The sequence below is a fragment of the Oncorhynchus mykiss genome, chromosome 16 (genome assembly GCF_057628025.1).
Source record: "Oncorhynchus mykiss isolate SJ-2025 chromosome 16, ASM5762802v1, whole genome shotgun sequence".
In the NCBI taxonomy this organism is placed as follows: domain Eukaryota; kingdom Metazoa; phylum Chordata; class Actinopteri; order Salmoniformes; family Salmonidae; genus Oncorhynchus; species Oncorhynchus mykiss.
This window is the reverse complement of record NC_143037.1, coordinates 5095010-5120930: the sequence shown is the minus strand read 5'-3', so window position 1 is coordinate 5120930 and position 25921 is coordinate 5095010. Positions and strand designations below refer to the sequence as shown.

Sequence of the window (25921 nt, the reverse complement as noted above, 5' to 3'; positions counted from 1 at the left end):
CCTCCTGTAGAATAGAGATGGTTAGTTAGGGGGCTTCCAGCTTGGTGTAGTAACTCACTGCCTCCTCCTGTAGAATAGAGATGGTTAGTTAGGGGGCTTCCAGCTTGGTGTAGTAACTCACTGCCTCCTCCTGTAGAATAGAGATGGTTAGTTAGGGGGCTTCCAGCTTGGTGTAGTAACTCACTGCCTCCTCCTGTAGAATAGAGATGGTTAGTTAGGGGGCTTCCAGCTTGGTGTAGTAACTCACTGCCTCCTCCTGTAGAATAGAGATGGTTAGTTAGGGGGCTTCCAGCTTGGTGTAGTAACTCACTGCCTCCTCCTGTAGAATAGAGATGGTTAGTTAGGGGGCTTCTAGCTTGGTGTAGTAACTCACTGCCTCCTCCTGTAGAATAGAGATGGTTAGTTAGGGGGCTTCCAGCTTGGTGTAGTAACTAACTGCCTCCTCCTGTAGAATAGAGATGGTTAGTTAGGGGGCTTCTAGCTTGGTGTAGTAACTCACTGCCTCCTCCTGTAGAATAGAGATGGTTAGTTAGAAGACGAAGAAGACGAAGAAGACGAAGAAGAAGGACTAATGAATGAGAAAACTACGAGTGAGACGGTATGAAAGACCAGAATAGCTGGTCACTCAGGGCAACATATCCAATGGGAATTTGATTGTGGCATTTGGATACGACAAAAAAAACGGCATGGTACTGTAAACGGCGGGGTACTGTAAACAACGGGGTACTGTAAACGGCGTGGTACTGTAAACGGCGTGGTACTGTAAACAACGTGGTACTGTAAACAACGGGGTACTGTAAACGCCGTGGTACTGTAAACGGCGTGGTACTGTAAACGACGTGGTACTGTAAACGGCGTGGTACTGTAAACGCCGTGGTACTGTAAACGGCGTGGTACTGTAAACGACGTGGTACTGTAAACAACGGGGTACTGTAAACGGCGCGGTACTGTAAACGGCGTGGTACTGTAAACAACGTGGTACTGTAAAACGACGTGGTACTGTAAACGGCGTGGTACTGTAAACGGCGCGGTACTGTAAACGGCGTGGTACTGTAAACGGCGCGGTACTGTAAACGGCGCGGTACTGTAAACGGCGCGGTACTGTAAACGGCGCGGTACTGTAAACGGCGCGGTACTGTAAACGGCGCGGTACTGTAAACGGCGCGGTACTGTAAACGGCGCGGTACTGTAAACGGCGCGGTACTGTAAACGGCGCGGTACTGTAAACGGAGCGGTACTGTAAACGGCGCGGTACTGTAAACGACGCGGTACTGTAAACGACGCGGTACTGTAAACGACGTGGTACTGTAAACGGCGTGGTACTGTAAACGGCGTGGTACTGTAAACGGCGTGGTACTGTAAACGGCGCGGTACTGTAAACGGCGTGGTACTGTAAACGACGTGGTACTGTAAAACGACGTGGTACTGTAAACGGCGTGGTACTGTAAACGGCGCGGTACTGTAAACGGGTTTGAGGTGAGGGTTGAAATACAGCTCGACGTTGGTCTTACCTGTTCACAGCCCTTGATGATACAACAACAGAGATGTCCACAGGGTTTGGGGTTGATCATGGTGGGGATGTGCTCCTTGGACTGTAGGTCTTTAAAGAACTTCATGCTACGTTCAGTCTTCTTCCTGTTTACAGAAACACGTGCTCATATCACATGACCAAATACACTGGATTACTAGACAAATTAGTAGTTGCTCGTAGAGATAGGACCTCTCTCTATCTTTGCATTTGTGCCATTATGGCGTCTGTGACAGCATGGGCAGCACCATTGAGGCTACCTCAATTTTAAAGTAGTTCACGTTCTTCTTCTTTTGTGTTTAAAAAAAAAAAAAAGTGTAAAATATATATTGATATATTGGTGATTTACCTCCTGCAGTGTTGGGAGTACTGAATCAAATCTGTGACCGCCAGATGTAGTTTGGACCACTATCAAGGTCCAAACACACCAAGACAGCCGTGAAGAGGGCACGACAACACCTTTTCCCCCTCAGGAGACTGAAAATAATTTGTCATGGGTCCCCAGATCCTCAAAAGGTTCTATAGCTGCACCATCGAGAGCATTCTGACGGGTTGCATCACCGCCTGGTACGGCAACTGCTCGGCATCAGACCGTAAGGCACTACAGAGGGTAGTGCGTACGGCCAAGCTTCCTGCCATCCAGGACCTTTATACCAGGCCCAAATTATTGTCCCCCTGTATATAGCCTTGTTATTGTTATTGCGTAACATTTTATTTTATTACATTTTTCACATTAATTTATTTTGTTAATATTTTCGTAACTATTTTTTTTTTAACTGCACTGTTGGTTAAGGGTTTGTAAGTTTAATTTGACGGTAAGGTCTGTTGTATTCGGTGTGACATTAGATTTGATGGCGGTGATATATATCTTACAGCCATTTAAACCAATTAGAGGAAGACAATGCTCTGGTCACACCCAGTCAACAATACTGAAAATATATATATATATAAACACAACATGTAAAAAGTGTTAGTTTCATGAGCTGAAATAAAATCTCTCAGAGATGTTTCATAACGAAAAAAAAACTTGATGAAACTGTGGGTTTTGCAAAACCGATGATTTTCTGCACAAACTGTCAGAAACCGTCTCAGGAAGCTCATCTGCGTTGCCCTCAATAGGGAACGACGAAGCGACAGGTAACAGCAGGTAGCCTAGTGGTTAGAGCGTTGTGCCAGTAACCGAAAGGTTGCTAGATCGAATCCCCGAGCTGACAAGGTACAAATCTGTCGTTCTGCCCCCTGTAACAGGCAGTTAACCCACTGTTCCTAGGCCGTCATTGTAAATAAGAATTTGTTCTTAACTGACTTGCCTAGTTAAAGAAAGGTAAAAACCTGACTGCAGTTTAGTGCTGTAACGTTTCTCATCTTGTGTGTCGCGGATGTATCTCGGCTCCACCGGTACCGGGCAGATGGCGGGTATGGCGTCGTGTGGGCGTCGTGTGGGCGAGCAGTTTGCCGATGTCAACGTTGTGAACAGAGTGCCCCATGGTGACGCCGGGGTTATGGTATTGGCAGGTATAAGCCAAAGACAACAAACACAACTGCATTTTATCGATGGCAATTTGAATACACAGAGATACCGTGACGAGATCCTGAGGCCCATTGTGGCGCCATTCATCCACCTCCATCACCTCATGTTTCAGCACGATAATGCCCAGCCCCATGTCGCAAAGACCTGTACACAATTCCTGGAAGCTGAAAATGTCCCAGTTCTTCCATGGCCTGCGTACTCACCAGACACCCATTGAGCATGTTTGGGATGCTCTGGACAGGCGTGTCCCAGTTACCACCAATACCCAGCAGCTTCGCACAGCCATTGAAGAGGAGTGGGACCAACATTCCACAGGCCACAATCAACAGCCTGATCAACTCTATGTGAAGGAGATGTGTCTCGCTGCATGAGGCAAGTGGTCACACCAGATACTGACTGGTTTTCTGATCAACGTCCCCTACCTTTTTGTTTTAAGGTATCTGTGACCAACAGAGGCATATCTGTATTCCCAGTCATGTGAAATCCATAGATTAGGGCCTAATGAATTTATTTAAATTGACTGATTTTCCGTAGTTGAGCAGCAACTCAGTAAAATCGTTCAAAAATGTTTCCATGTTGCGTTTATTTTTGTTCAGTGTACTTTAAAATGATGGAAGCCCCTCAATGGAAAACGCCCATGCTGAAACGTGTTAGATCTAAATCCAGTCCTCGAACTCTCCCTATGGTATTGCTACAGACGGCGACAGTCGAGCGGAGAGACCACTACCACTTACCTTTCTGAGTTGAGGGACATCAGCTTGGCCACATCGTAACAAATACGAGCCTCTAGCACACAACAGTTTTCATAAGCCTGTCTGTAATTGAGAGAAAGGGGAGGGTGGAGAGGGAAAGAGATTGGAAAGGTAAGAATTAAAAAAGGTACGGACATGGAGGAATCTGTTTTCTACAAGTCTATAGTATTCCCTTCAGTCCTTTGTTGGTTGCGGACATTACATCGTAGGTTAGAAGTCCCTCAGCAGTCTGTCCGTGTAACGTGTCACAGTCATAGAAATAGGACTAAAACATAATGCAGAAGCACCACTCATTACGGAACGTTGACTTGAACGGCAATGCCTGTTCTAGTAATTCTGTTTCTATGGTTGGTGACAGTGACCACTGCCAGTACCTATACAGAACCACACCACGGGGGGGGGGGGGGATTAGATTCAGATAGAAAGCATTTCAAATCAAGGAAGTGATGGATGGTCGATATTCTAGTAATCGAATGACCTTTTATCATATTCACTATTACAGGACTGTAATCTAATCACGTTGAACAAAAATATAAACGCAACATGTAAAGTGTTGGTCCCATGGCTCACGAGCTGAAATAAAAGATGCCTGAAATTTTCCATACGCACAAAAAAGCTTATTTCTCTCAAATGTTGTGCACAAATGTGTGTTTTTTTTTTTATCCCTGTTAGTGAGCATTTCTCCTTTGCCAAGAGAATCCATCCACCTGACAGGTGTGGCATATCAAGAAGCTGATTAAACAGCATGATCATTACACAGGTGCACCTTGTGCTGGGGACAATAAAAGGCCACTTTAAAATGTGCAGTTTTGACACACAACACAATGCCACAGATGCCTCAAGTTGAGGGAGCACACAATTTATATGCCGACTGCAGAAAAGTCCACCAGATCAGTTGCCAGGAAATTGAGTGATCATTTCTCTACCTTAAGCCGCCTCTCTAAAGTCGTTTTAGAGAATTTGGTAGTACGTCCAACCGGGCCTCACAACCGGAGACGGCGTGGTGTGGGCGAGCGGTTTGCTATTGTCAACGTTGTGAACTTAGTGCCCCATAGTGGCGGTGGGGTTATGGTATGAGCAAAGACCTGGACACAATTCCTGGAAGCTGAAAATGTCCCAGTTCTTCCATGGCCTGCGTACTCACCAGACATGTCACCCATTGAGCATGTTTGGGATGCTCTGGATCGACGTGTACGACAGCGTGTCCCAGTTACTGCCAATATCCAGCAACTTCACACAGCCATTGAAGAGTGGGACAACATTCCACAGCCTGATCAACTCTATGTGAAGGAGATATTGGTCTCTCTCTCTGCAGAGTACTGAACAACTGACATGTTGGTCTCTCTCTCTCTCTCTGCAGAATACTGAACAACTGAGTGTGTCTGCCCCTCCCCCCTCCCAGTGTGTCTGTCCCCCCCAGCCCCCCCCAAACCATTGAGGCTTGCCAAGTGAAATCAGGAAATCATTGGGACGGCAGGGTAGCCTAGTGGTTAGAGTCTTGAACTAGTAACCGAAAGGTTTCAAGATCGAATCCCCGAGCTGACGAGGTAAAAATTTGTCGTTCTGCCCCTGAACAAGGCAGTTAACCCACCGTTCCTAGGCCGTCATTGTAAATAATAATGTGTTCTTAACTGACTTGTCTGGTTGTTATTTATTTATTTTTTATATAACCTGACAGGACTTACTCAAAGTGTTGCTTGATGTGCTTCTCCTCTGCATACTTGGAGATCCCGTTGACAAATAAAGTGCGTTTCACCTGAAGAGAAGAGCCAGAAATGAAGATACGGTTTTCACATTGACTTGGTACAGCCTGCATCCAGGTAGTGGAGGGATATTTAGGAACGTGTGTGTGTGTGTGCTCATATCACCCACCAGATCGTCCTCTCTGTAGTGCATCTTGGAGGTGTGTGTGTGTGTGTGTGCGCTCATACCACCCACCAGATCGTCCTCTCTGTAGTGCATCTTGGAGGTGTGTGTGTGTGTGTGTGTGTGTGTATGTGTGTGTATATACCACCCACCAGATCGTCCTCTCTGTAGTGCATCTTGGAGGTGTGTCGTCTCATGCTGTACACGGTCAGCAACAGGTAGAGGAACGCAAAGGTGGTGTGGAGCCACAGCAACATGTTACTGAGAGGAGAGAGAAACCCAGTTAGTCACAGCAGTATGTTACTGAGAGGAGAGACAGAGAAACCCAGTTAGTCACAGCAGTATGTTACTGAGAGGAGAGAGAAACCCAGTTAGTCACAGCAGTATGTTACTGAGAGGAGAGACAGAGAAACCCAGTTAGTCACAGCAGTATGTTACTGAGAGGAGAGACAGAGAAACCCAGTTAGTCACAGCAGTATGTTACTGAGAGGAGAGACAGAGAAACCCAGTTAGTCACAGCAGTATGTTACTGAGAGGAGAGAGAAACCCAGTTAGTCACAGCAGTATGTTACTGAGAGGGGAGAGAAACCCAGTTAGTCACAGCAGTATGTTACTGAGAGAGGAGAGAAACCCAGTTAGTCACAGCAGTATGTTACTGAGAGGAGAGAGAAACCCAGTTAGTCACAGCAGTATGTAACTGAGAGGAGAGAAACCCAGTTAGTCACAGCAGTATGTTACTGAGAGGAGAGAGAAACCCAGTTAGTCACAGCAGTATGTTACTGAGAGGAGAGAAACCCAGTTAGTCACAGCAGTATGTTACTGAGAGGAGAGAGAAACCCAGTTAGTCACAGCAGTATGTTACTGAGAGGAGAGAGAAACCCAGTTAGTCACAGCAGTATGTTACTGAGAGGAGAGAGAAACCCAGTTAGTCACAGCAGTATGTTACTGAGAGGAGAGACAGAGAAACCCAGTTAGTCACAGCAGTATGTTACTGAGAGGAGAGACAGAGAAACCCAGTTAGTCACAGCAGTATGTTACTGAGAGGAGAGACAGAGAAACCCAGTTAGTCACAGCAGTATGTTACTGAGAGGAGAGACAGAGAAACCCAGTTAGTCACAGCAGTATGTTACTGAGAGGAGAGAGAAACCCAGTTAGTCACAGCAGTATGTTACTGAGAGGGGAGAGAAACCCAGTTAGTCACAGCAGTATGTTACTGAGAGAGGAGAGAAACCCAGTTAGTCACAGCAGTATGTTACTGAGAGGAGAGAGAAACCCAGTTAGTCACAGCAGTATGTAACTGAGAGGAGAGAAACCCAGTTAGTCACAGCAGTATGTTACTGAGAGGAGAGAGAAACCCAGTTAGTCACAGCAGTATGTTACTGAGAGGAGAGACAGAGAAACCCAGTTAGTCACAGCAGTATGTTACTGAGAGGAGAGACAGAGAAACCCAGTTAGTCACAGCAGTATGTTACTGAGAGAGGAGAGACAGAGAAACCCAGTTAGTCACAGCAGTATGTTACTGAGAGGAGAGAGAAACCAAGTTAGTCACAGCAGTATGTTACTGAGAGGAGAGAACCCCAGTTAGTCACAGCAGTATGTTACTGAGAGAGGAGAGAAACCCAGTTAGTCACAGCAGTATGTTACTGAGAGGAGAGAACCCCAGTTAGTCACAGCAGTATGTTACTGAGAGAGGAGAGAAACCCAGTTAGTCACAGCAGTATGTTACTGAGAGGAGAGAGAAACCCAGTTAGTCACTGCAGTATGTTACTGAGAGGAGAGACAGAGAAACCCAGTTAGTCACAGCAGTATGTTACTGAGAGGAAAGAGAAACCCAGTTAGTCACAGCAGTATGTTACTGAGAGGGGAGAGAAACCCAGTTAGTCACAGCAGTATGTTACTGAGAGGAGAGAAACCCAGTTAGTCACAGCAGTATGTTACTGAGAGGAGAGAGAAACACAGTTAGTCACAGCAGTATGTTACTGAGAGGAGAGACAGAGAAACCCAGTTAGTCACAGCAGTATGTTACTGAGAAGAGAGAGAAACCCAGTTAGTCACAGCAGTATGTTACTGAGAGAGAGAAACCCAGTTAGTCACAGCAGTATGTTACTGAGAGGAGAGAGAAACCCAGTTAGTCACAGCAGTATGTTACTGAGAGGAGAGACAGAGAAACCCAGTTAGTCACAGCAGTATGTTACTGAGAGGAGAGACAGAGAAACCCAGTTAGTCACAGCAGTATGTTACTGAGAGGAGAGACAGAGAAACCCAGTTAGTCACAGCAGTATGTTACTGAGAGGAGAGACAGAGAAACCCATTTAGTCACAGCAGTATGTTACTGAGAGGAGAGACAGAGAAACCCAGTTAGTCACAGCAGTATGTTACTGAGAGGAGAGAGAAACCAAGTTAGTCACAGCAGTATGTTACTGAGAGGAGAGAACCCCAGTTAGTCACAGCAGTATGTTACTGAGAGAGGAGAGAAACCCAGTTAGTCACAGCAGTATGTTACTGAGAGGAGAGAACCCCAGTTAGTCACAGCAGTATGTTACTGAGAGGAGAGAGAAACCCAGTTAGTCACAGCAGTATGTTACTGAGAGGAGAGAGAAACCAAGTTAGTCACAGCAGTATGTTACTGAGAGGAGAGAACCCCAGTTAGTCACAGCAGTATGTTACTGAGAGAGGAGAGAAACCCAGTTAGTCACAGCAGTATGTTACTGAGAGGAGAGAACCCAAGTTAGTCACAGCAGTATGTTACTGAGAGGAGAGAACCCCAGTTAGTCACATCAGTATGTTACTGAGAGAGGAGAGAAACCCAGTTAGTCACAGCAGTATGTTACTGAGAGGAGAGAACCCCAGTTAGTCACAGCAGTATGTTACTGAGAGGAGAGAGAAACACAGTTAGTCACAGCAGTATGTTACTGAGAGGAGAGACAGAGAAACCCAGTTAGTCACAGCAGTATGTTACTGAGAGGAGAGAAACCCAGTTAGTCACAGCAGTATGTTACTGAGAGGAGAGAGAAACCCAGTTAGTCACAGCAGTATGTTACTGAGAGGAGAGACAGAGAAACCCAGTTAGTCACAGCAGTATGTTACTGAGAGGAGAGACAGAGAAACCCAGTTAGTCACAGCAGTATGTTACTGAGAGGAGAGACAGAGAAACCCAGTTAGTCACAGCAGTATGCTACTGAGAGGAGAGACAGAGAAACCCAGTTAGTCACAGCAGTATGTTACTGAGAGGAGAGACAGAGAAACCCATTTAGTCACAGCAGTATGTTACTGAGAGGAGAGACAGAGAAACCCAGTTAGTCACAGCAGTATGTTACTGAGAGGAGAGAGAAACCCAGTTAGTCACAGCAGTATGTTACTGAGAGGAGAGACAGAGAAACCCAGTTAGTCACAGCAGTATGTTACTGAGAGGAGAGAGAACCCCAGTTAGTCACAGCAGTATGTTACTGAGAGGAGAGAGAAACCCAGTTAGTCACAGCAGTATGTTACTGAGAGGAGAGATAAACCCAGTTAGTCACAGCAGTATGTTACTGAGAGGAGAGAAACCCAGTTAGTCACAGCAGTATGTTACTGAGAGGAGAGACAGAGAAACCCAGTTAGTCACAGCAGTATGTTACTGAGAGGAGAGAGAAACCCAGGTAGTCACAGCAGTATGTTACTGAGAGGAGAGACAGAGAAACCCAGTTAGTCACAGCAGTATGTTACTGAGAGGAGAGACAGAGAAACCCAGTTAGTCACAGCAGTATGTTACTGAGAGGAGAGAGAGGGTGGTATGTAGAGTGGCATGCAGGGTGACATGCAGGGTGGTATGTAGAGTGGCATGCAGGGTGGTATGTAGGGTGGTATGCAGGGTGGTATGCAGGGTGGTATGCAGGGTGGTATGTAGGGTGGTATGCAGGGTGGTATGCAGGGTGGTATGTAGGGTGGTATGCAGGGTGGTATGCAGGGTGGTATGCAGGGTGGTATGCAGGGTGGTATGCAGGGTGGTATGCTGCTGGCATACATTTTAAGAGAAAGACGCCACTCAACGATTCAGAACATGAAGATTCATATTGGTCAAGGTAAAATGTTATTGATTGGCTGAAAGCCGTGGGATTATCATACTGTATAGCACGGGTATGACAACAACAACAACACAACGTTTACTGTTCGGATAACGTTGGTAACCAGTTTATAAAAGCAATAAGGCACCTCTGGGCTTTGTGATATATGGCCAATATACCACGACTAAGGGCTGTGTCCAGGCGGTACCCCTGAGGTGCCTTATTGCTTAATTAGAACACAAGGAAGTTCATGTATCACCACCATCACCCTACAATAAGGAAACAGTCATGGAGGAGCACTCACTTGGCATCCAGATTGGCTATAGTGGTACGCCCAAAACTGTAGGCATTGTTTTCTGTGTGGGGGGGGGGAAAAAAGAAGAGATCATATTTTACTTCATGGTTAGCCTAGTACACAGTAGAATAATAGGACATTATGGTCTGTTGAAGCAGCTAGTCCTTCTATTTCTACGATTGGGCTCCAGAATGGGAATGTACGTTATAGTTCATTCTACGATTGGGCTCCAGAATGGGAATGTACGTTATAGTTCATTCTACGATTGGGCTCCAGAATGGGAATGTACGTTATAGTTCATTCTACGATTGGGTTCTAGAATGGGAATGTACGTTATAGTTCATTCTACGATTGGGCTCCAGAATGGGAATGTACGTTATAGTTCATTCTACGATTGGGCTCCAGAATGGGAATGTACGTTATAGTTCATTCTACGATTGGGTTCTAGAATGGGAATGTACGTTATAGTTCATTCTACGATTGGGTTCTAGAATGGGAATGTACGTTATAGTTCATTCTACGATTGGGTTCTAGAATGGGAATGTACGTTATAGTTCATTCTATTTCTATGGGTGGGTTGGAGGCTCATGTGTTTTTGTCCATTCTAGTTATTCTACATCTATGGGTGGGTTGGAGGCTCATGTGTTTTTAGAGGAGCAGGAGGTTTCCTATTATATCAAAGTGAGGAAATGAATCCACAAGGCGCTGATGAGAAGAATTTGACTCATGTGATACACAGAATATATATTTTAAAATGGCCAATCTGGCCAGCATGACCACAGCTATTTCTACACAGAGGACATTGATAGTAATTACATCTAATGACAAATAGTCTGCCCTTGTTCATCAAGCCGCCTCGCCCTAGAGGAGCAGCCGCCTCACCCTAGAGGAGCAGCCGCCTCTCCCTAGAGGAGCAGCCGCCTCGCCCTAGAGGAGCAACCGCCTCTCCCTAGAGGAGCAGCCGCCTCGCCCTAGAGGAGCAGCCGCCTCTCCCTAGAGGAGCAGCCGCCTCGCCCTAGAGGAGCAGCCGCCTCGCCCTAGAGGAGCAGCCGCCTCGCCCTAGAGGAGCAACCGCCTCTCCCTAGAGGAGCAGCCGCCTCGCCTAGAGGAGCAGCCGCCTCTCCCTAGAGGAGCAGCCGCCTCTCCCTAGAGGAGCAGCCGCCTCGCCCTAGAGGAGCAGCCGCCTCGCCCTAGAGGAGCAGCCGCCTCGCCCTAGAGGAGCAGCCGCCTCGCCCTAGAGGAGCAGCCGCCTCGCCCTAGAGGAGCAGCCGCCTCGCCCTAGAGGAGCAGCCGCCTCTCCCTAGAGGAGCAGCCGCCTCGCCCTAGAGGAGCAGCCGCCTCTCCCTAGAGGAGCAGCCGCCTCACAGCCGCCTCGCCCTAGAGGAGCAGCCACCTCGCCCTAGAGGAGCAGCCGCCTCGCCCTAGAGGAGCAGCCGCCTCACAGCCGCCTCGCCCTAGAGGAGCAGCCGCCTCGCCCTAGAGGAGCAGCCGCCTCTCGCCCTAGAGGAGCAGCCGCCTCACAGCCACCTCGCCCTAGAGTAGCAGCCGCCTCGCCCTAGAGGAGCAACCGCCTCTCCCTAGAGGAGCAGCCGCCTCGCCCTAGAGGAGCAGCCGCCTCGCCCTAGAGGAGCAGCCGCCTCGCCCTAGAGGAGCAGCCGCCTCGCCCTAGAGGAGCAGCCGCCTCTCGCCCTAGAGGAGCAGCCGCCTCACAGCCGCCTCGCCCTAGAGGAGCAGCCGCCTCACAGCCGCCTCTCCCTAGAGGAGCTGGAGATATGCTCCTGCCCTATGGACTCAGACAAGTCTACTTTCTCACTTACTTGTATTTGCCTCCACTTTGATGTTTCACGTGACGACAAGATGGAAAAATCACATGATATAACCCTTGAGTCATCAGAGTTGAAATACAATTAAATCTATAATAATAACCTCAAAGTCCTAAAACCCCACTATCCAGACTAAAGGACTTCTGAAGTGAGGGATTTCTGATGACTACTAGGGATACGTCTCAAATGACACCCTGTTCCCTCTGAAGTGCACTACTTTAGACCAGGACCCACAGGGACACCCACAGGGACATAGGGAAATAGAGCCCTGATCTAAAGTAGTGCACTACATAGGGGATAGGGAACACCACCAGCCCAGTGTTAGTCTCAAGTATTCCCTGAAGTCCCACCCCCTAAACCCCACTCACCCAATAGATTTCCTGAGAAGTTGACGGGCAAGACAATGGCCACTGAGAGCACGCCCACCACCACCAGCAGACCAATGATGTGCCTCTGGAAGGAGAGGTAGTGTACTGCATCCTCCCCACACTTTTCCCTGATCTCCTCATCCCTGGAGACAGAGAGAAACAGACAGAGAGGAGAGAGAGGAGAGGAGGGAGACAGAGAGGAGAGAAACAGACAGACAGAGACGAGGGAGACAGAGAGGTGAGAAACAGACAGACAGAGAGGAGAGGAGAGAGACAGAGAAAGAGAGAAAGGAGAGAGACAGGCAGAGAGAGAGAGGAGAGAGACAGACAGAAAGGAGAGAGACAGACAGAGAGGAGAGAGACAGACAGAGAGGAGAGAGACAGACAGAGAGGAGAGAAGAGAAGAGATACAGACAGAGACAGAGAGAGAAAGAGAGAGATTTAACTTTTATTTAACCAGGAAAGTCCCTTTGAGGCAGAGCAGACCTCTGAACACAGTCAAATTGACAGTTTGTTTGTTAACACACACACACACACACACACACACACACACACACACACACACACACACACACACACACACACACACACACACACACACACACCTAAATTCCAACTCAACCACATTTTCCCTTCCTTGCTGTCCCATGCCCGCACCCAAAACTTTATTGGAGACTCACTTTATGCGGAAGATGGCTGTTAACCAGGAGCAGAAGCCCTGAAGAGAGATGAGACTCTAGGTTAGAGCTGCCGTAGATTACAGGTTATTATCCAAATGGGGGAAATTCTTCGAGCAACGTTGTGTCACAGTAGGGGACTCATAAAAGTGAGTAAGTGACCCGATTAAAACCAAAAAATGTCAAGGTTCTCCCGAGCTGTGTCCTGCAGTGTTGGGGTCAATTCCATTTCAATTCCAATCAATTCAGAACATAAATCAAATTCTAATTCCACAAATTCTAATTCCGCAAATTCTAATTCCACAAATTCTAATTCCACAAATTCTAATTCCACAAATTCTAATTCCACAAATTCTAATTCCACAAATTCTAATTCCACAAATTCTAATTCCAATAAGCATTGAAGAGAATTTACATTCCAGTGTAGTTCCTGAATTGAAAAGAAATTGGCCCGTAACCTCGGTATCCTGTTCTCTGGTACAATGTACACTTGGTCAGCAGTTTCAAAGTAATGCTGACAATAGGACGAAATCAACGACGTGGTTCTCTCAGCTTACTCTCTTAAAGATGCACTCTCAAACGGTTGTAGAATTTCAGTCGGTAGTTTTAAAAGTGGTGTTCAGAAGCCTAAAGTGGTAACCGTTTTTTGTTGCTGTTGTCTACTATTTCATCCATTTGTCTACTACATCATCCAATTGTCTACTACATCATCCAATTGTCTACTACATCATCCAATTGTCTACTACATCATCCAATTGTCTACTACATCATCCAATTGTCTACTACATCATCCAATTGTCTACTACATCATCCAATTGTCTACTACATCATCCAATTGTCTACTACATCATCCAATTGTCTACTACATCATCCAATTGTCTACTACATCATCCAATTGTCTACTACATCATCCAATTGTCTACTACATCATCCAATTGTCTACTACATCATCCAATTGTCTACTACATCATCCAATTGTCTACTACATCATCCAATTGTCTTCTACATCATCCACTACATCATCCAATTGTCTACTACATCATCCAATTGTCTACTACATCATCCAATTGTCTACTACATCATCCACTACATCATCCAATTGTCTACTACATCATCCAATTGTCTACTACATCATCCACTACATCATCCAATTGTCTACTACATCATCCAATTGTCTACTACATCATCCAATTGTCTACTACATCATCCATTTGGTGTGACATGTTACGAATTTGTTGTGTTTAAGATCCCAGAGTACATCTTTAACATGAATTCACTAACTAAGTGGTTCTGGATAAGATCGTCTGCTAAATGACTAAATTGTACGACAAGTTTTCCTGTTTGTAGTGAAGTCCCTACTGTGGTCGCTCCACACCCCATGACCCCTGATCCCAGTAAAAACAGGAAGTGGTACTTACAGTGTCTCTCTGCTCAAAGTCCACTGAGCTGGAGACAGAAGTCAGGCGTTCGTAGCGATCGGGTAGCTCCGACGTCATGGCAGACGCCACACTGCACACACACACACAATGTTAAAAAGATAGAACTAGCATTAGCCTGACGCTTCCCAACAACAAACCTGATGGAGAATAGCATTAGCCTAGCATTAGCCTGACGCTTCCCAACAACAAACCTGATGGAGAATAGCATTAGCCTAGCATTAGCCTGACGCTTCCCAACAACAAACCTGATGGAGATAGCATTAGCCTAGCATTAGCCTGGCACTCCCCAACAACAAACCTGATGGAGATAGCATTAGCCTAGCATTAGCCTGACGCTCCCCAACAACAAACCTGATCTCAAATAGTTAGTTAGGCTGACATCAGTACAGTATCAACAGTGTGTTTATTACATATTAATTAGTTCAGTGGCCACACATGCAGTAGGGCTCTGAAATGGGCTGGAGAGGTTGGTGCTGGGCTGTATCCACACTGCTGTACCTCAGACGTCTGTAGAGTTGGCATCAATCTATCTATTCAGTAAAATTCAGGAAGTAAACTTACATTCCAATTTCAGTTTATTTCCTGAATTGAATGTTGTTGATCCAAAACCTGGGAGACGGGGGCTGTGGTTTGAGTGTACGGTTGGCCTAGTGCTCATGCACCAGTCAGTGAGACAACAATCACCCAGAACAAACCTCGGCACCATGTCATTCAGTTGGAGGATTCTAGAGATACACAAACTGTCTCAGCACAGTCTGACACCCTGTTAAGATGACAGCGATCGGAAGGAAAAGCAATGAAGGGCCACCACGAGAGAGACAGAGACAGACAGATGGACAGACAGACAGACAGAGAGAGAGACAGACAGACAGAGACAGACAGAGAGAGACAGAGAGACAGAAAGACAGAGAGAGAGACAAAGACAGAGAGAGAGACAAAGACAGAGAGAGAGACAGACAGAGAGAGAGACAGACAGAGAGAGACAGAGAGACAGAAAGACAGAGAGAGAGAAAGACAGAGAGAGAGACAGACAGAGAGAGAGACAGACAGAGAGAGACACAGACAGAGAGAGACACAGACAGAGAGAGACACAGACAGAGAGAGACACAGACAGAGAGAGACACAGACAGAGAGAGAGACAGAGACAGACAGACATACAGACAGACAGACAGACAGACAGACAGACACCCATTAGAGAAAGAGAGAAAGAGAGCGAGAGAGAGAGAGAGAGAAAGGGGAGGGCATTCACAAAGACAACAGAAGAACCTGAGTGTAGAATCATTGAGACACATAACAATAGAAAGATGTGACCCCCCCCCCCCACCACGGATCAACCAGCAGAGCTTTCAGGTCCTACAGCTCAGACACTGAAACACATGCGTTTTGACTCCCAGAACTACACCAGATTGAAGCTTTTTTTATCTCATATTCTTCATCATGCAGCATTGTGATGTCATTAGGGGGTATTGTGATGTCATTATGTGAACCCCCTTCAGCCCGGGTCCCCAGATCTGATTGTGCCGATGGCATGCCAATGATCATAGGAGTTCACAAGACAGCATAAACAGAAATGGGCCCAGGCTACTATTCCCCTGGTCTCCATTAGCGATGGAGGAACTGTCCAGTGTAAAACTAGATTAAAGGATGACATCACCCAGAGCTCTTTGAGGTCTCTAATGGAATGGGGGGGGGGTGGGGGCTACCCACAATGGCTATAACTCAATAGACTTCCATAGAAGGCCTCAGAGAGCTAGGGGTAGGTGTCTTGTCTAGTGCAGAAACACAGAACCACCACAGACTGATACAGGAGCTGTGGGTAGGTAGGGATAACCAGTAGCTTGACGGTGTCTACACAACCACAGGGTGAGGTGAGGTGTGTAGTTACTAGTTACCGTACCTCTCCACCCTGTAGGTATCATGCCTGCTGGGCGCCTCATGCGGTGCGCTTATACAGGAGGACAGGAGAGACATCCTGCTTCTCAGAGAGGTCAATGATGACACATAGATTAGCATATAGAGCTGATTAGTTAGTTAGGGAGAGAGAACATACAGCGACAGGGTTATAGGTGTAAAACGGAGAGAGAGAGAGACAGAGAGAGACAGAGTCACAGAGAGAGAGACACAGAGAGAGAGAGACACAGAGAGAGAGAGACACAGAGAGAGAGAGACACAGAGAGAGAGAGACACAGAGAGAGAGAGACACAGAGAGAGAGAGACACAGAGAGAGAGAGACACAGAGAGAGAGAGAGAGAGAGAGAGAGAGAGAGACACAGAGACACAGAGAGACACAGAGAGAGTGAGACAGAGAGAGAGAGAGAGAGAGAGAGAGAGAGAGAGAGAGACAGAGAGAGACACAAACGCAGAACAACGCCAAATTCATGATAAATTGAATGGATTAGAAAAAGCTATAAAGGACAATCAAAATCCATTGGACTCCCCAGTTACTGACCAGGAGCTCTATAAGAAACTAAACTATTACTGACCAGGAGCTCTATAAGAAACTAAACTATTACTGACCAGGAGCTCTATAAGAAACTAAACTATTACTGACCAGGAGCTCTATAAGAAACTAAACTATTACTGACCAGGAGCTCTATTAGAAACTAAACAATTACTGACCAGGAGCTCTATAAGAAACTAAACTATTACTGACCAGGAGCTCTATAAGAAACTAAACTATTACTGACCAGGAGCTCTATAAGAAACTAAACTATTACTGACCAGGAGCTCTGTAAGAAACTAAACTATTACTGACCAGGAGCTCTATAAGAAACTAAACTATTACTGACCAGGAGCTCTATAAGAAACTAAACTATTACTGACCAGGAGCTCTATAAGAAACTAAACTATTACTGACCAGGAGCTCTATTAGAAACTAAACAATTACTGACCAGGAGCTCTATAAGAAACTAAACTATTACTGACCAGGAGCTCTATAAGAAACTAAACTATTACTGACCAGGAGCTCTATAAGAAACTAAACTATTACTGACCAGGAGCTCTATAAGAAACTAAACTATTACTGACCAGGAGCTCTATAAGACACTAAACTATTACTGACCAGGAGCTCTATAAGACACTAAACAATTACTGACCAGGAGCTCTATAAGAAACTAAACTATTACTGACCAGGAGCTCTATAAGAAACTAAACTATTACTGACCAGGAGCTCTATAAGACACTAAACAATTACTGACCAGGAGCTCTATAAGAAACTAAACTATTACTGACCAGGAGCTCTATAAGAAACTAAACTATTACTGACCAGGAGCTCTATAAGAAACTAAACTATTACTGACCAGGAGCTCTATAAGAAACTAAACTATTACTGACCAGGAGCTCTATAAGACACTAAACTATTACTGACCAGGAGCTCTATAAGACACTAAACAATTACTGACCAGGAGCTCTATAAGAAACTAAACTATTACTGACCAGGAGCTCTATAAGAAACTAAACTATTACTGACCAGGAGCTCTATAAGACACTAAACAATTACTGACCAGGAGCTCTATAAGAAACTAAACTATTACTGACCAGGAGCTCTATAAGAAACTAAACTATTACTGACCAGGAGCTCTATAAGACACTAAACAATTACTGACCAGGAGCTCTATAAGAAACTAAACTATTACTGACCAGGAGCTCTAGAAGAAACTAAACTATTACTGACCAGGAGCTCTATAAGACACTAAACAATTACTGACCAGGAGCTCTATAAGAAACTAAACTATTACTGACCAGGAGCTCTAGAAGAAACTAAACAATTACTGACCAGGAGCTCTAGAAGAAACTAAACAATTACTGACCAGGAGCTCTATAAGAAACTAAACTATTACTGACCAGGAGCTCTATTAGAAACTAAACAATTACTGACCAGGAGCTCTATAAGAAACTAAACTATTACTGACCAGGAGCTCTATAAGAAACTAAACTATTACTGACCAGGAGCTCTATAAGAAACTAAACTATTACTGACCAGGAGCTCTATAAGAAACTAAACTATTACTGACCAGGAGCTCTATAAGACACTAAACTATTACTGACCAGGAGCTCTATAAGACACTAAACAATTACTGACCAGGAGCTCTATAAGAAACTAAACTATTACTGACCAGGAGCTCTATAAGAAACTAAACTATTACTGACCAGGAGCTCTATAAGACACTAAACAATTACTGACCAGGAGCTCTATAAGAAACTAAACTATTACTGACCAGGAGCTCTATAAGAAACTAAACTATTACTGACCAGGAGCTCTATAAGAAACTAAACTATTACTGACCAGGAGCTCTATAAGAAACTAAACTATTACTGACCAGGAGCTCTATAAGACACTAAACTATTACTGACCAGGAGCTCTATAAGACACTAAACAATTACTGACCAGGAGCTCTATAAGAAACTAAACTATTACTGACCAGGAGCTCTATAAGAAACTAAACTATTACTGACCAGGAGCTCTATAAGACACTAAACAATTACTGACCAGGAGCTCTATAAGAAACTAAACTATTACTGACCAGGAGCTCTATAAGAAACTAAACTATTACTGACCAGGAGCTCTATAAGACACTAAACAATTACTGACCAGGAGCTCTATAAGAAACTAAACTATTACTGACCAGGAGCTCTAGAAGAAACTAAACTATTACTGACCAGGAGCTCTATAAGACACTAAACAATTACTGACCAGGAGCTCTATAAGAAACTAAACTATTACTGACCAGGAGCTCTAGAAGAAACTAAACAATTACTGACCAGGAGCTCTAGAAGAAACTAAACAATTACTGACCAGGAGCTCTATAAGAAACTAAACTATTACTGACCAGGAGCTCTATAAGAAACTAAACAATTACTGACCAGGAGCTCTATAAGACACTAAACAATTACTGACCAGGAGCTCTATAAGACACTAAACAATTACTGACCAGGAGCTCTATAAGAAACTAAACTATTACTGACCAGGAGCTCTATAAGAAACTAAACTATTACTGACCAGGAGCTCTATAAGACACTAAACAATTACTGACCAGGAGCTCTATAAGACACTAAACAATTACTGACCAGGAGCTCTATAAGAAACTAAACTATTACTGACCAGGAGCTCTATAAGAAACTAAACTATTACTGACCAGGAGCTCTATAAGACACTAAACAATTACTGACCAGGAGCTCTATAAGAAACTAAACAATTACTGACCAGGAGCTCTGTAAGAAACTAAACAATTACTGACCAGGAGCTCTATAAGAAACTAAACTATTACTGACCAGGAGCTCTATAAGAAACTAAACAATTACTGACCAGGAGCTCTGTAAGAAACTAAACAATTACTGACCAGGAGCTCTACAAGAAACTAAACAATTACTGACCAGGAGCTCTATAAGAAACTAAACAATTACTGACCAGGAGCTCTGTAAGAAACTAAACAATTACTGACCAGGAGCTCTATAAGAAACTAAACAATTACTGACCAGGAGCTCTGTAAGAAACTAAACAATTACTGACCAGGAGCTCTGTAAGAAACTAAACAATTACTGACCAGGAGCTCTGTAAGAAACTAAACAATTACTGACCAGGAGCTCTATAAGAAGCTTCAGGCTCTCAAATATAAAAAAAGCCTGCCGACCTGATGGCATCCTAAATGAGATGCTCAAATTCACTAGTGCAAAATTTCAATTGGCCATATTAAAACTGTTTAATTTGATCCTGAGTGTAGGTTATTTCCCTGACATCTGGAATCAAGGACTCATAACCCCAATCCTTAAAAACGGAGACAAATTTGACCCTAACAATTACAGAGGCATTTGTGTTTTAACAGTAACCTGGGGAAGGTTTTCTGTAGCATTATAAAAGGTAAGAGTTCTAAGCACAATGTCCTGAGTAAAAGCCAAATTGGATTCATACCAAAACATCACCCGACTGATCATATTTTACACCCTACACACCCTGATAGATGCGTGTCCACCAAAATAAGCATGTCCACCAAAATAATACCAAAATATACACTTGCTTTATCGATTTCCAAAAAGCATTTGATTCTATTTGGCAGACAGGACTGTTCTCCAAAGTTATTGAAAGTGGTGTAGGGGGTAAAACATATGACATAATTAAATCAATGTTTACTGGCAATACGTGCAGCAGAACCAGGGGCGGGGCCTTCGCCAGGGTTGCAATCTGAGCCCTGCACTCTTCAATATTTACATCAACGAATTGGCCACTATTCTAGACAAATCCTCAGCCCCTGGTGTTAGTCTCCACAATTCAGAAGTTAAATGCCTACTCTTCGCATATGACCTATGCCTGCTGTCACCCACAGCACATGGCCTACAGCAGAGCCTGGACCTGCTAGAGCAGTACTGTCAGACCTGGGCCCTGGCAGTAAACCCCCACAGTACATGGTCTACAGCAGAGCCTGGACCTGCTTAGAAGCAGTACTGCCAGACCTGGGCCCTGGCAGTAAACCCCCACAGCACTTGGCCTACAGCAGAGCCTGGACCTGCTAGAGCAGTACTGCCAGACCTGTGCCCTGGCAGTAAACCCCCACAGCACATGGCCTACAGCAGAGCCTGGACCTGCTAGAGCAGTACTGCAAGACCTGGGCCCTGGCAGTAAACCCCCACAGCACATGGCCTACAGCAGATCCTGGACCTGCTAGAGCAGTACTACCAGACCTGGGCCCTGGCAGTAAACCCCCACAGCACATGGCCTACAGCAGAGCCTGGACCTACTAGAGCAGTACTGTCAGACCTGGGCCCTGGCAGTAAACCCCCACAGCACATGGCCTACAGCAGATCCTGGACCTGCTAGAGCAGTACTGCCAGACCTGTGCCCTGGCAGTAAACCCCCACAGCACATGGCCTACAGCAGATCCTGGACCTGCTAGAGCAGTACTGCCAGACCTGTGCCCTGGCAGTAAACCCCCACAGCACCTGGCCTACAGCAGAGCCTGGACCTACTAGAGCAGTACTGCCAGACCTGGGCCTTGGCAGTAAACCCCCACAGCACATGGCCTACAGCAGAGCCTGGACCTGATAGAGCAGTACTGCCAGACCTGGGCCCTGGCAGTAAACCCCCACAGCACATGGTCTACAGCAGAGCCTGGACCTGATAGAGCAGTACTGCCAGACCTGGGCCCTGGCAGTAAACCCCCACAGCACATGGTCTACAGCAGAGCCTGGACCTGCTAGAGCAGTACTGTCAGACCTGGGCCCTGGCAGTAAACCCCCACAGCACATGGTCTACAGCAGAGCCTGGACCTGCTAGAGCAGTACTGCCAGACCTGGGCCCTGGCAGTAAACCCCCACAGCACATGGCCTACAGCAGAGCCTGGACCTGCTAGAGCAGTACTGTCAGACCTGGGCCCTGGCAGTAAACTCCCACAGCACATGGCCTAGAGCAGAGCCTGGACCTGATAGAGCAGTACTGCCAGACCTGGGCCTTGGCAGTAAACCCCCACAGCACATGGCCTACAGCAGAGCCTGGACCTGCTAGAGCAGTACTGCCAGACCTGGGCCTTGGCAGTAAACCCCCACAGCACATGGCCTACAGCAGAGCCTGGACCTGATAGAGCAGTACTGCCAGACCTGGGCCCTGGCAGTAAACTCCCACAGCACATGGCCTAGAGCAGAGCCTGGACCTGATAGAGCAGTACTGCAAGACCTGGGCCCTGGCAGTAAAACCCCAAAAATACTAAAATAATGATTTTCCAGAGAAGATCCAGATCTCAGGGAATTAGACCAAAGTTCTCAATTGGTACAAAATATATAGAGTACTGCACACACTACAATTACTTAGGTTTAAAAATAAGCTCAACTGGACACCATAATGAGGCAGTGAATGAACTGAGAGAGAAAGCACGCAGGGCATTAAAAAACAAATTCAAATTGAAATACCTATTCAAATTAGGCTAAAAATAATTGAATGTTTCATTGAACCAATTGCACTTTATGGCAACGAGGTGTGGGGTCCACTTTCAAAACAAGATTTCACCAAATGGGACAAACACCCCATTGAAACTCTGAATGCAGAGTTCTGTAAGTATCTCCTACAAGTCCGGAGGACAACTACAAACAATGGCTAATATCCACTAATAATAAAAACAAAAAAAATAGCAATTAGCAATTAAGTTTTGGAAACATCTAAAATACAGTGACCCCCTCTCATATCATTACCAAGCCCTGCAATGCCAAGAGCTGTTATTTAACTAAGAACAAATTCTTATTTTCAATGACGGCCTAGGAACAGTGCCTTGTTCAGGGGCAGAACGACAGATTTGTACCGTGTCAGCTCGGGGATTTGAACTTGCAACCTTTCGGTTACTAGTCCAACGCTCTAACCACTAGGCTACCCTGCCGCCCCAATCAATCAGAATAAACCAAATTACAACACAGTCAAAACAAAACTACATTGCTTATTGGGAAACACAAACACAAAGCAAAATGCAGTGCTATCTGGCCCTAAATCGACATTACACTGGATAACTATCTGACCATGGTTACTGATCAAAACCTTAGAAAAACCTTGACAAAGTACAGGCTCAGTGAGCACAGCCTTGAGAAGGTTTCCTGACAAAATGTCAAAAATATAAAACAATTAGAGAGTGTCATTTCCCCAAATGTAAAACCCTTATTCAAAGTTTCAAAGACCTCTCTAAATGAGGATAGGCTACCCGTCCTGTTGGGGGAGGGACGCAGAGAGCTGTGGGTTGGCAGAGCACTACATTGCTGCCTGCCATAACATGAGGGACAGTGTCTGACAGACCAATCAACCTGCACATGTACTCTACTGTATGCTTATTGTTATTGTTGAATAAATTGTTATTTTGACCCTTAGTTATTGTTGTTACTGTTGACAGAGAGAGAGAGAGAAGAGAGAAGAGAGAAGAGAGAAGAGAGAGAGAGAGAGAGAGAGAGAGAGAGAGAGAGAGCGAGAGAGAGAGAGAGAGAGAGAGCGAGACAGCAGCAGGGATAAAACCGTGGAAAGACCAGAAAGATTGAGAGAACAGCAGGAGACAGGCTCGAATAAGAAAAGCCTGGCAGGAGAGAAGGAAAGAGAAAACCCATAACAGAGCTAGACAGGCTAACCCAACCCACACCAGCCTAGGTAGGAACAGATCCCAGCACCACAAGAGAGCTAGACAGGCCAACCCAACCCACACCAGCCTAGGTAGGAAGGGAAGGAAGAGAGTTAGATTGGTTGAAAGAGAAGAAGCAGTGTGATACAATAAGAAGACATACTGTTTCTGTTCATCCAGACGGCTGTATCGCTGATTCTGTCTTCACAGAGAGAGAAAACAAAGCAGAGAAATAAAACAACATGGCGGAGGAGGTCAGCTCGGGATATTCCTGGAGGAGAAACCAGTGATCAACTGTTCAGGTTAAAAATAATAATAATAATAATAATAATAATAATAATCAGGAAGTTCAAGTTCAGTTCTCTTTACAGTGACAGAGGACCTTCGACTGGGGTGAGACATTCATATGAGAAACCTTTTCAAACAGCTGGACAAAAGTACAAATACTGCGGTGAGAATACACAGGTGTTTGCCTGAGTATTTTCTGTCAGGTATTATTACCAAAAGACCAGAACTCTACTCTGTAAATGGCTGCTAGTGGTTGATGAGCAAACCAATCAAGACAGAAATGCATTAAGCCTAGACGTTAAAGCCAAAATGGGATTCACCGTCTGTCTGCACGTCCTGCAGACATGCAGCTGGGTAAACAACAGGCCTATCTATGGGACACTGTGTCATTATCCACTTAGTGGAGCAGAGTTGGAGACAAACGGAGCCCCAGTCAGCACCTCAGTCATGGGACTAATGTCTAGTCTCCTCATCTACGTGTTCTCTCTCCATTACAAAAGTAGACCTTCGGCCTCTACCTCTCTCCCGCGGTCCCTCTCCCTGCCTCCCTCCTTCCCTTGGTCGGTCCCTCGGTCCCGGTCCCTGTCCCTCGGTCGGTCCGTCCCTGCCTCCCCCGTCCCTCGGTCGGGTCCCTGTCCCTCCCTCCCCCTCGGTCCGTCCCTGTCCCTCGGTTGGGTCCCTGTCCCTCCCTCCCTCCCTCCCTCGAACCGTCCCTGTCCCTCCCCCTCCTGCACCCTCCCCCCTCTCTCCTCCCATCTCTCTCCTCCCATCTCTCTCCTTCCATAGCTAGCCCTGAGTCATGACTGTAGTCCTATGGGGTTAGATGCTATCAAATATCCAGCTGTGCAAATAGTGAAAAACATCAGCTGGATAAACAAACATGACCTCTGAAGGAAGGCTCAGCTGTTCTGCAGAGTATTTAAAGTGATAGAGAGTAACCATGTCATGTTTGCAGTTTCTAGGAGTTCGGTGAGTTGACTGAAGCCTAAAGCAAAGTGTATTGTCCCTTTTTACCCACTGTCCTCTCTGGCAGATGACTCAACTACTTCCTTTGACTCCCGAGCACACTGGCTCTTTCTTGATTTGTCTTTCCCCAATTCCTCATGTTCTCTCTCCTCACCTCCTTGGACCTTCTCCTGCACTGTGTTTTAAGAAGGAGACCAGGAAGTGGGATGCCAGGACAACTAATTGGGAATGAGACATTGTCTTTGGGAGTCAAAGGCAGTAGTTGACTTGTTCATCAAATCAAGATTTGGATACTGCATTACTGACCCGACCTCATTACTGACTACTGACCTCATTACGGACTACTAACCTCATTACTAACCTCATTACTGACCTCATTACGGACTACTAACCTCATTACTAACCTCATTACTGACCTCATTACTGACCTCATTACTGACCTCATTACTAACCTCATTACTGACCTCATTACTGACCTCATTACTGACCTCATTACTGACCTCATTACTGACCTCATTACTGACTACTAACCTCATTACTAACCTCCTTACTGACTACTAACCTGGCTTAATTACTGACTAATGACCTCATTACTGACTACTAACCTCATTACTAACCTCATTACTGACCTCATTACTGACCTCATTACTGACTAATGACCTCATTACTGACTACTAACCTCATTACTGACTACTAACCTGGCTTAATTACTGACTAATGACCTCATTACTGACTAATGACCTCATTACTGACTACTGACCTCATTACTGACCTCATTACTGACTAATGACCTCATTACTGACTACTAACCTCATTACTGACCTCATTACTGACTACTAACCTGGCTTAATTACTGACTAATGACCTCATTACTGACTACTAACCTGGCTTAATTACTGACTACTAACCTGGCTTAATTACTGACTAATGACCTCATTACGGACTACTAACCTGGCTTAATTACTGACTAATGACCTCATTACGGACTACTAACCTGGCTTAATTACTGACTAATGACCTCATTACGGACTACTAACCTGGCTTAATTACTGACTAATGACCTCATTACGGACTACTAACCTGGCTTAATTACTGACTAATGACCTCATTACGGACTACTGACCTCATTACTGACTACTGGCCTCATTACTGACTACTGACCTCATTACTGACCTCAATACTGACCTCAATACTGACCTCAATACTGACCTCATTACTGACTACTGACCTCATTACTGACTACTGACCCCATTACTGACTACTGACCT

At 45.5% G+C, this 25921-nt stretch overlaps 1 protein-coding gene across 5 annotated transcripts in view; it reads right to left on the bottom strand.

Moving 5' to 3' along the window:
• LOC110491229 (mechanosensitive cation channel TMEM63B) overlaps positions 1 to 25921 on the bottom strand; it is a 96744-nt gene that overhangs the window by 48075 nt on the left and 22748 nt on the right. For 2 of the 5 annotated variants that reach the window (XM_090201777.1, XM_090201778.1), the window contains exons 4-12: positions 23563 to 23601; positions 14302 to 14392; positions 12887 to 12924; positions 12207 to 12349; positions 10025 to 10076; positions 5830 to 5938; positions 5497 to 5567; positions 3794 to 3874; positions 1512 to 1635 (exon numbers count right to left, since the gene is read on the bottom strand). In XM_090201777.1, the coding sequence (XP_090057903.1) occupies positions 1512 to 1635; positions 3794 to 3874; positions 5497 to 5567; positions 5830 to 5938; positions 10025 to 10076; positions 12207 to 12349; positions 12887 to 12924; positions 14302 to 14392; positions 23563 to 23601 (748 nt within the window). Of the gene's footprint in view, positions 1 to 1511; positions 1636 to 3793; positions 3875 to 5496; positions 5568 to 5829; positions 5939 to 10024; positions 10077 to 12206; positions 12350 to 12886; positions 12925 to 14301; positions 14393 to 16219; positions 16426 to 23562; positions 23602 to 25921 lie in introns of those variants that run through there. The other 3 variants (XM_090201779.1, XM_090201780.1, XM_090201781.1) reach the window with 2 other exon arrangements.